General features: G+C 42.3%; 1 protein-coding gene across 8 annotated transcripts in view; it reads left to right on the top strand.

Moving 5' to 3' along the window:
* The window catches only part of SLC4A7 (solute carrier family 4 member 7), a 106,545-nt gene that overhangs the window by 15,124 nt on the left and 79,851 nt on the right, over positions 1–11,570 (top strand). For all 8 annotated transcript variants that reach the window (XR_003093715.1, XM_025202368.1, XM_014519262.2 and 5 more), the window contains exon 2: positions 5,327–5,408. Coding sequence is in view for 7 of the 8 variants with exons in the window: in XM_025202368.1 (XP_025058153.1) it covers positions 5,327–5,408 (82 nt within the window). In the remaining variant the exon portion in view is untranslated. The remainder of the gene's footprint in view (positions 1–5,326; positions 5,409–11,570) is intronic.

Raw genomic sequence — 11,570 nt, 5'->3', positions numbered from 1 at the left:
CTTCTTATCTGAGTTTTCTGTGTTGGTGCAGCCACAAAGAGCCACATGGTCCCAGGTTATGCAGGGGCTTCTGGCTGGGGGGCCAGGACTGGGCGGGCCCCGCTGTTGCAGGAGCCTGCCAGGGCTTCCACTGGGTCCTACTGCCTCTGGCTCCTGTCATCTTTGATAGGAACCAAGGGCAGATAAATATTAATTTTCTAAACTTTTTTAGGGGCCCCATGGGCCAGTTAGAATGGTCTAGCAGGCCGGATCCGGCCCCTGGTCCATATTTTGCCCACCCCTGCTGTAGGAGTACAGGTGGCGGAGCAGAGGCTGCAGGGAGGGGGGAGATGGGACAGGTGCCGGAGGTTAGGCCTGGAGGGCAGGCAGTGCAAAGAGCAAGTGGTAGTGCGGGGTGGGGCAGGAAGCCAACTATTTGACTTCTCCCTGTTGCCTGCTCCTCTCCCCCACTTCTTCCCCTACCCCCTTGTTACTGCTTTCCCCACTGAGGTAGTAGGGGGAATGAATTTAAGACGATCATCCAATAATTAGATTCTAGGCATGGAAAATTATAACTTTTTTATAAATCTTTCCTTTTCTAGAGTCTGATTATTGGAGGGGTCATCCTAAATTCAGGGTGGTCTTGGATTTAGGTAAATATGGTACTATAAAAAATGCATCTATTTGTTTTCACAACTTTCTAAAAGAACTTGGTATAGCTTATAGGTTTACATATTAACATGTTAACTGGAAGGTCAAATTTAATTAAAGCTATAAGTTTTGTAGTTTGTATGCAGCTATAGAAACTTGCAGTGATCATCTGGATTCTTACAAGAAAGAACTTTTGATGAAGATAAACAGCAATTTAACATGGGAAATTTGAAATTTGATCTGGGTAATTTGAAATAATTAGTTCTAAACTCCTAAAGAATCAGTATAAGTTTCAGGGTTGGGAAATGGCGCCAACTCAAAAACTGTAATTAAGGTGTCTCAAATTGGCTGCTTTCTTTCTAAACCAGCTACCACATTGGTTGTGTATTTATGTAAGAAGTCTTTAAAGTAAAAATTTGACTTTTTACTCTATTCCTCTTTACTAGTACAGTTCTCCATGCATATTCTTAAATCCCTCTGTTTTACCTAGAGTTTATATGAGTTTCCTATAACACACCTCTAGAAAGTCGAGACTTTTTTTTTAAATGAATGTTCCTTTCTCTGTCAGTCTGTTCATCATTTGCTGAAGCCAAATCCCCAAAGTATAGAGGAAAAAGAGGGTGGAGGGGGAAGATATGGAGGCTTAAGTGGCTTGTAACTACCAAAAAATATGGCTTGCATTTCACCAGGTTCAAGAATGTTTTCATATGTTGAATGTAAAAAACGCAGTTTAAGAGAAACCTGCTGTTGTGGGGTATTAAACGTGGTGGTGGAAGACCAGCTCATCCAAATAAGAAGTCAAACATACAGGGTGCGGAATCCAAGTTGTTTGTTACAAGAAGTATTGACCATCTGAGGATGTGCAACCGTCACATCATGGTTTTGAAGTTCACCACAAATTTGATCTTGGATTAACCTGTTAGGTAAACATAAGAAGAATTCAGTCTCTTCTGGGAGGATTGAATGAGAAGGTGGAGCTTTTATTCTGTTTAAGCCAGGTGTTCTGTCTTTAAATGAGGGTATAAAGAAGATGCATGTTCTGTAGATATGTATTTCTCTGGCAGCCACTATTTTTTTTTCAGGCATCATGCTGTTACATTACCATTGCATATTTATTAGTAGTGGAGATCTGAGCATAAATCACTTGTTTGGTGCTGTTTAACTCTGCTTGTTGTGGCGGTCGAGTGGTAGGCCGGGCTGTGGCCAGTAGCCCTGAAACGGCAGGCGGGTACTTTTGACCGATGGAGCGGAATTAGGCACTGAAGCGTATTGGTTGAACAAAGAGATTATTTACTTACGCCGTTGGTGTACACAGCGCAGGAAGAAGAATTGACTTAGGTTACAGTTGCAAACGTGAGCTCTCCGAGTAAGACAAAATGACATGAACGGCTTATCGGGCCTGCAGGGCACGGGGGTACGTCGGGACGGTCGGCGACGGGGAGTCGTTGGTGGGTGATCAGTCTGCCAAGTTCACTCCGAGATGTGCGCAGAGTTCTCTGACTTGGGTGGAAACTGCTTTAACTTTTATATGACTAACAAGCCAATCGCGAGTCACCAAATATGAATAATTTAGAACCGGCCAATGGTGGTGTGCATGTTTGCATAAAGTTGGCGGGAACTTTTTACTGCACCGGGGTTTTCTGCTGTAGCGGAAAATTCCACCGTGGCGAGAAATTCCACTGCGTTATAGGCATCAAATCAATGAAACCTTCCACTGTGACATAGGCACTCAACTACTGGGTTCTGACACTTGTAACAGGTCTGGAGGACAAGATTGGTTTGTTTTATTTCATTCGTGTGCTGCCCTTCCAACAAAGGCTCAGGGTGGCTTAAAATGACAGAATAACTTTTATTATTATGGAAACGGGAGCACAGGAAAAGAACAAAACAAAAACAGGAGTACAGCAAAAGAACAACGATTTTAAGGCTAGGGACAGACATTCAAAAAGCCTGAGCCTGAATTGATTCAATTTTTTGCAGGTTAGTCTAACCTGGCTAGGCTAAATCACTTCGTAAGTACACAGACATGAAGGCACTTGCCTTCAGTGGCTCGGGCTAGAAGCCTGGGGAGTGCTAGAGCAGCCTTCCCTTCCCTTCCACACTGCTGATCTGAGGGGGGTGTGGCCAGGCCCGGCAGGATTAGGGAGGGGGTCCCTGCTTCTTGATAACAGAGCACTTACCAGCTCTGTTATCAGCATTTATCACCCCATCAGAAAACAAACAGCCTCTCATTAGTTCAAATTCTTCTTAAAAAAAGGAACAGAAGGACATTGCCAGCTGAGCTGTTGATAAGCCGACACTGCTGTCTGCCACAGCACGGTCCAAGACTGTAGCCAGCATGTGGTGTTCTAACTAATGCTGAGGTGTCCATGTAAGGTGGAGGGGACAGGGGATCCCCGCTTAGCAGGGCATTGTGAGGGGAGGGGGAGAGGAGGAGGAAGCCAGGCAGATGCTGCTGTGCCTACAAGTCTCTGCTGAACTGCAGCCAGGACGCAGAGGGGAGGGGCCAGTTCTGCTGTGGAGGAGAGAGCTCTGCCCAGCCAAAGAGGATGTCGGGGGGAGTCTGATTTAATTTAAACCAGCAAGGGGTCTGGGACAGACATTGCATTAAACCGGTTTGACACAAATCAGTTAAACCTGATGGTACATTCAGCCAGGTTTCTCTCAAACCAGTTTCAAACCAGTTTATGTGCATTGGACATCTGTTCTGTCACAGGGTTAAACTGGTTTCTGTAATGTCTGTCTATAGCCTAAGGGAACTAGAATTAAGGCTGGCAAGCCAGTCAATTGACCAGTCAATGGACTGCATATATTTTTCCACCAGTCAAAGATTATAGCAATTTTACAAAAAAGAACTATACTCCTTTTTGGTAGTTTTCTTGACAGAACTACTTTTTAAAATTTGTTTTTTGACACATTTCTTAATGGAAAATTAGTGCTTTGTTCTGTGTATTATTTGTACCTATTGGCATTTTTTTTATATTTCACCAGTCAGCCAATTGATTGAACTTTGGTCAAATACCCAACCCAAATTAAAATATCTATATAAAGCAGAGATCCTAATTTAAACAGTACCTCAATCTCATTTTGTATGCTTAAACACCGGCCCAAATAGGAAGGTCTCATACCCTTCAGAAAGAGGTCCAGGTGTGGGCTCTGGGTGGAGGCCAGGGAGGGAGTTCCAAAGCCAAGGATAAGATGGTAAGGTCAAGAAACTATCTACAGTTGTGCCTCTAAGCCACTGTTCACAAGATAATCACACAGTTTTGGGAAATTCAGGGTAAATTTATTAGTGTATAAAAAGCCTTGATCTGGCATCATGTGTTACAAACATGAATTGCAGAGACTTTTAGTTCTTAACTACTCCTCACTTTGTGTTAGAGAAGCCCTCAAAGGAAGTCTCTCTAAATCTGTGGAGCTTCAGATATTTACTTGTCTTCAAGTTGAATCTTAATTCCTAGAATTTTCCATTAATCAGCACCCATGATCTTTTTAATAGACTTCTATCACTGAATGCAAACTGCTACTTGGCTAAAGGTCTTGCATCCCTGTATTTTAACAGTTTATTTCTTGATAAGGCGCAATTTGGAGCAGTGGTTCTCAACCTGTATTGGTTCGAGGCACCCTTTGTTTGATTGGAGACTCCTCTTTAACTTGTTTTTTTTTTTTTTTTTGTGAATTGAATAGCACCCCATTTCAAAACAAAAATTAATTTGTATTACAGTGCTTACCTCCTGCTCGGTAGTGGAGGTGTAGCAGCAGCAGATGGGTATGAGCCTCAGCCCATGCTTCTCTCCTCACACGGTGGCACCTCCTCATGTCAGCACCCTGGTTGAGAACCAATGGTCTAGAGCAGTGGTTCCCAGTCTTTACAGATCCATAACCTGTTTTTTTGTTTGTTTGGTTTATTTTTTTTAAATACAACTTCCATAGAATTCATGATTTAGAGCCTCGTAAAACAGAATTTGGGAAATCTGAAGTTTAGTTTTAGTTTTATAAAGATAAATTTTACTCAGGTTTCTTTCAGTAAAGCTACCTGTCAATTATAAACAAGATGCAGCAAATCTGTTTAAAGAGTCCATGGCCTACAAGTTATCTGTGACCTTCTAACCTTCCTTATTTAAATATGTGGTTGTTAACTAAAATGGGGATCTGAAGTTAGCTGCATTCACTTTGTTCTCCTTTCAGGATAGCTGGTGTCTAGTTTTGATTTCACTGGAGAAATGTATGTGTTGTAAAATGCCCATGTATGAAATGCCTAGGTAAAATTGTTTCAGTAGACTTAAAGCAAAAATAAACTTTTTTTTTTGTATTTAGGTGAATTTTGGGTTTTCACTGATGTATAATTCACCTAGTTTGAATCACTGATGCTTCCTGTCGATTGTAGAATATTTTCTGTTGAGTAGGAAATATTTTAATTTTTCTTGTCTGAAAATGGAAGGCTGTTTTTGCAAACACCTCAACTTTTTCACAGTCCAGCTCATACGCGGAGGATCCTATTTCATTTCTGTATCAGAAAATGGTTGTAAAGCAGCTTCTGGAGAGGGAAAAAAAAAAAAAAAAGATTGGCTGTCCTGAAATAATGTGTGTATAATGTAATCTGTGCTGTAATGTATATTATTGGAAACAGCTATGTTCTAATGGGTTTTAATTATTTCTTATATTTTAAACAATTCTGATATTTTGTGTTTCTTAGGGTCATGATGAAGAAGCTGTTGTGGATATGGGCAAAACCAGCTCTACTGTCAACACAAACTTTGAGAAAGAAGAACTAGAGAGTAAGTATTTTTATGCCCCTATCGTAGAATGAAAAGGGGCCTATTTCTCTTTCTGTGCAGCACATAGTGCTCATTAACAGTAATTAAAGTTTTACATGATTGATTGCAACATAAAATTTTATGAACAAAGCCACTATGCCTAATGATTTTTTTATAGCCTTTATTCTTTGTTTAGTATGCTGACTAGTGCTCATCTCTCTGGTTGGAAATCTTCCTGTGCAATTGCCATTCTAAAAAAATCACTTAAAAAATTGCTCTTTGAGAAAAGCCTTAATCTAGAAAATGTAATGAGTTTTTAAACTTTTCCAGTTAGGGCCTAGAGCCTGAAAAATAATCCAACTGTAATTGTTCCTGGTAAGAGAGATTTTCCTAGGCGAGTGCTACAGAATCTAAGCTACCTTTTTTATGGGAAAAGTGAGGGATGAACTCTTGTGACTGTAAATATATGTATATCCTTAAAATATGGATTGTGAAAAATGGAGGAGGGCTCTCTTTGCACACTGCTTATAAACTTCTTACTCTGTAGTCCAGTGAGAAAGTATGCCATTCTTCATTGCTGCTGTGTACGGTGCTTTGCCCCTCAGCAAAACTGGCCAAAATTTGGGTCAGTTTTAGGGCCCCTCAACATTTTCAGGTAAAGGTGTGATGGCATCTGTGTGATCCATGCAATCATGCCTCCTGCTGTGCCACAATGACCAGCTCAGATTAACAGATTAATGTTACTGAAGAAATAACAGTAGAAGTGACGCAAGAAAATAATGCAAATTGCACTTAGATAAACTACAAACAGAAAATTTTGTGTATTAAGTTAGAAGAAAAAAAAGTTGAAACAGATTTAAAGGTAGAAGACCATGAAATGCATAAAAAATGGTTGGTTTTGTTTAGTGACCATATCAGATTACAAAATAGTCATAAAGGCAGCTCAGTCTGAAACGATACACAAGACCACTTACCTTTTCTCCCATTCAGGTTCCATTTTAAGGTCTATTATAGGCCCCTTCTGTGTTTATCTACAGAAATGTGGTTAATACTCAATTTGGTTAATCTGCAAAATGGGAATAATGCTCCACCTCAGAGCATCCTGCGATTTAGTTTGTGTGGTACTTTAAGACCTTAATAATAGTGGGTTACCATTTGGTAGAAAATAAGTTTTTGTTTGTTTTAGTTTCTGTCTCCATTCCACATTTCTAAAATGCATCTTTTTGCTTAGTTTTGTTACAACATTCTTCTTTTTAAATGAATTGTCTTTGAGCAAGCACTTGCATTAATAATGCGATGGGATAGGCCCACAAATAAGTTACTATTATTACTTATTCAGTTCATTACATATAGGCCTGCCTTCTGAAAACACATTTTTGTGGACTTTTCAATAGATACCAGTTGGTTTTACTTGAAACATAAGTGAACTTGCAGTGTGCTATCAGCATTCATATCCCTAATTTTATTGCAGTAATTTTGTTGAGCTAAATGTGGAGTAGGAAACGTGAAAGGTTAAATGATTAACGTTTAACTGATAAGTGCAGTGATAACTAGTTAGCTTACTGATTTATCTTTTAATTCTGTGTGGGCGCAGTCTGACAGGGAAGGGAGGGAAGGAAAGATGTGTGATGCCCTAGCAGGAATCGGCAGAGAAGGCAAGAGGGAGGGAGGAGCAAGGAGGAGGGAACAGGGAGAGAGGAGGGAACTAGTACCCATAGCCTAAAAGGAAAACAGCAAGCAGCTTAATGACCATCCAGTTTTCTGTTTTAAAAAAATCCCCAATTTTCAGTTTAAAAAATATATAGTGGTGTTTCATATAAATCATGGGAAAATGTGGATTTGGGGTTCCTTTAGGGCTTTTTTTAAATTGGAGAAAACCAGGATCCCTGCTAATGACTTGCCAATTAAGTGGGTGGCTGTTGGTTCACAGGTGATCCCTGCCTCCCAGCACAGGGTTTCACATGGGTTGTGCTATCTGTCTGGGCCTGCCTCTTCCCCCCTCTCCCCACAGTCAAAGGGCTTTGGAGTGATTCTCAGCAGCAGCTGTCCCCCAGCTGCTGCATTATTGGTTAATCATTTAACCAATCTAATTAGAAGAAGTTAAATGAATATATTTACAACTATATTTACATTTCATAAGGGGTATGGAAAGGTGTAGGATGGGGTTGCCAACCCCCAGCATACATGCCAGAGCATGGCATGTGAGGTCATTTGACTCAGCACACCACAGCCAGCCTGGGCTTTGGGCAGCTGCCTCCGGCCACGGAGCCAGGGCTGCTTTCAGCAAATGGCAGGGAGGCTGCAAGCCCTGCTGTGAACAGCCCGAGCTCCATGGCAGGCAGCAGCTGCCCAGAGCCCGGGCTGGCTGTAGCAGGCAGCTGGGAGGCTGCAACCAGTGCACCAGGGCCTGGAGGCCCAGCCCAGCTCCATGGCTGGGGATGGCTGCACGCATGCCTTGGTGCATAGCAGGGAAGGGGCCAGGGCAGCATCCACCACGAGCAACAAGCCAAGCTGGAGCTCCGTAGACTTTGGTGTAGCTGTTTGTGGCCTCTCTGCTGCTTGCTGTGAGCACTGTGTATGGCAGGGGCCTATCTAGAGCCCTGACTGGCTGTGGCAGGTGGCCAGGAGGCTGCAAGCTGCTGCACCAAGGTCTGCAGAGCTCCCATCTAGCTTGTTGCTGGTGGCCGGTGCACATATGCCTCTTGGCAGACAGTGTGGGATGGGCTGGGGTTGTGCTGCCCTGACCCCTTCCCTGCCATGTGCCCCAAGGTGCATGTAGCTGCTTCTGGCCACAAAACTGGGTTAGGGCTCTGGACATTGGTGCAGCTGTATGCAGCTTCCTTGCTGCAGTATAACCCTGGTTTCTCCCTCACCATCTGTCCAGAGGTGCGTGTACACCTGCTGCCAGCAGCGAGGACTGGGTCCCTTGCAATTCCTCTGCTGTCTGCCCCTGGCATGCCAAGTTGCGGTATGGGTTGAGGTTGGGATGTGTTTGGCATTCTGGCCAAAAATGTTGCCAGCCCCTTTTGTAGGAAACAGTGTGGTGGTAGTACTCCTAGAAAGTATCAGTTATTAGAATATATTGATTTGCAATGCTGGGGAAACCTTTTCCTACAGATCTGATAAATAATCCAAGTACAGCGTATTCTCCAGGTAAATGTTTTAAAGCCTCTAGCTATTTCTGTTTCCCCTGTGCTAATGTTTATTGTTAATTTTTGAGAAGCCAAGTATGATGTTCTAGGATTTTGAAACACAACCAGAAATGCGTTTAATTCTTATTAACTTAATAATACATAATATACCTACTGTAGTATAGCATTCAGCTTCATTCATTTTTTTTATGCAGATGTATGCACATCATTGCTAGCACTTCCAAAACTCTTATCTTGATACTTAAGCACTTGTAGAGCCTATGTGTAATAATGTCAGTGGAACTGATACTATAGTATCAAAACTGTCTTCTGTGTCTGTTTTTGAGAGCTTTTGGTAGGTCAGACTTCTATGCTGCTTGATACTGAAGATGCTAATGGAAAGAAAATAGAAGGATAAATCTTGTTTTTTGTGGAGCCAGGAATGGAAAATAGGGAATCTAGTCTGAGTTTGAAAAAACTTTCATGTCCAGTAGGGGTACTGTTCATATTAGAAACTCAACTGAAGTTCCAGAAGTGGAAATGTGAATGTAAATGGGACAGAGATATTTTACATCTGTCTAGTTAAGCGCAAACTAGTTTTGGATAACACAGTGGCAAAAGGAACAGTCAAATTGTGTGTATGACAATTGAGAAGACTGTGTGTGTGTGTGTGTGTGTGTGTGTGTGTGTGTGTGTGTGTACTACAGTGCACTGCTCTCAATTGAAGTTATTGGGCACTGCCATGAAGTAATACCTAATTTTTTCTGTGGAAGCAGTAAGATGAGGAGTGAAATTTTCAGAAGCATCTTGTTCTTAGCTTCCTAACTATCTGATACCATAAATAGGGATAATAACCGTAAGTGAGGTGGAAGTTCTCAGCAACTTTCTGTTGAGAACAACGTTTAAGCAGATCCTAAACTGTTGATGTGGCTTTGATAGCCAGCGTTAACCAGGGATCCTGGTTTTCTCTGACTTAAAAATTATTTGGGTTGGTTTTTGTTTTTTGTTTTTTTGTTAGAGGGAAAAAAAGTATCCCCAAATCCACATTTTCCTGTCATTTTAAATGAAACACCACTAATATATAGATACTAGTGAATTGTCCGTCAAGAAGGGGAGGGGAGCTTGCACGCAGCCGCCCCCATCACCCACTACCCCATGCTGCTGCTCCGCATCTGGTCATGCATGCCCCCCTGACCCCCCCCCCTTCTCCCCCAGCTCTGCTGGAGCCATGCCCTGCCCATCATTCTTGATGTAGCACTGGCTGGATCCACGCCCCCCAAGAGTTATGGACAGACAGACAGACGGACTAAGCCTATATATATATGGGTCAGACCCATATATATATATATGGGACAGACAGACAGACGGACTAAGCCCCTCTCTATTTGGAGGGGCGTCTTGAATTTATCTCCCCAAAGCAGTGGGGCTAGACCCCCACATCCTTCTTTTGCTCCCTCATCCCTAGCTGCCATTTGCTGTTTGCTTTCCCCCCCCCCCACCTGTTTCTGTCTGCCTGCTGCCCTTGTCACTTCCCTCCTTTTCTTCTTCCGCTTTCTCCCAACCCTGCCCAGTGCCTGCCTCCTCTCCTCCTTTTCCCCTCCTCCCTGCTGCTTACTGTCTGGATGGCAACTCCAGCCATGACTGGATTGGGGCTGGAGGTAGAACCAAACCTGCAGGTACGCAGCTGAGGGAGGAAGGTAGGGGGGCAAGTGTCTGGGTGAGGGCAGGTGGTGGGTGGGGGAGGGCAAGCTGTGTGGTTTTGCCTGTGCTCCACCCAAGTTGCACACCATGGGTTTTCCCTATGTGCTTTCCCCCTGCCCCACCCCAACCATCCTTCCCTGCCATGCGTTCCACCCTGGCCCACACAGCTGGTGGCTCAGCTCCAGCATCTGCGCTGAATTTGGAGCCAAAGCCAGAGCTGAACCACTGCCTGCCCCAGGCTGGTACTTGGATCCAGGATGAGGCTTCGCCCTCCCCCGCACCCCCCCCCCGGTGATTGAGGTGGGGAGACCTCATCTTGAATTTGAGTAAGTGTAGTATATTGTTGCAATTTAAACAACAAATTCTTGGCTTCATTTTTACCTTGAGTTGCAGGCATTTTTATATAGAATAATAATATTTTTATTCTACAATCTTTAAAATGACCCAGTTCAACTAAAAAGGCAAAGATTTGAGATTTGCATTTGTTTAATAGTAGTCTGGTTCCACATACAACCTCAGTAAAGAGTCTTTTGTTTCTAACATAGTTTTCCATGGCATAAATCCAAGAAGCAGATTGCACATTTAAAGAGGGTTCAGTAGCTATTTTATTCTCAGACTTCCCTTTGCAATGTTATTGTAAGTTGGGTTAATATTTTAAGTGACACGTTGTCTTGGGTACGTTGATCTTTTAAACTCTTAACTTTTTGTTTAACTAATTGTAATAGATAATTTTCTGTATCTGAGTCCCTCTTCTTGCCAGCTGTTTTTTCCATTTTCACTTTTCCCCCTGGAAGTTGTTTATATAGGTAGGGTAAAGACTTGTGAAGTAATTGTAACAATTTTGGCAACTTTAGTAACGTGTTTTCTCAGTACCAAATGGAAATAGCATTTATGATACTGAAATGCAAACTTCTGGATATAGGTAGAACTTATACTGTAAGCGGTAATAGAATCCTTTGCTGATTTTTAGGAATCTTTTAGCCTGTAAAAGTTTACCATTTTTAATATTCAATCTTTAGATGCATTTAATTTGCAGCAGTTATTTAAGAAAAGCACAGCCCTTTAAATGGTATGTCATAAATTGCCCTAAATTCTCCATAGAGAACAGATTGTACAGAACAGTGTAAACTGAAGTAAAGAAACAGCTTGTTGTAGTCATTTATAACCTTTTAAGTAAAAGGGTGGTATAGGGACATGACATGAGGGACATAAAATGTTAATATTATAGTGCCGAGTTTGTGATGGGCAGCATAGGGTGTTTCACAGGATTGTCAAACTGTAAGTCTTTGAAGTCTTCAGTCTCAAAAAAGGGTCCAGAAGAAGCAACCCCTTGTAACAAAAGCAGAGTTGA

Source organism: Alligator sinensis, unplaced genomic scaffold, assembly GCF_000455745.1.
Source record: "Alligator sinensis unplaced genomic scaffold, ASM45574v1 scaffold181_1, whole genome shotgun sequence".
Classification (NCBI taxonomy): Eukaryota; Metazoa; Chordata; order Crocodylia; family Alligatoridae; genus Alligator; species Alligator sinensis.
Note: the sequence above shows the minus strand (reverse complement) of the source record. Positions and strands in the feature narration are given on the sequence as shown.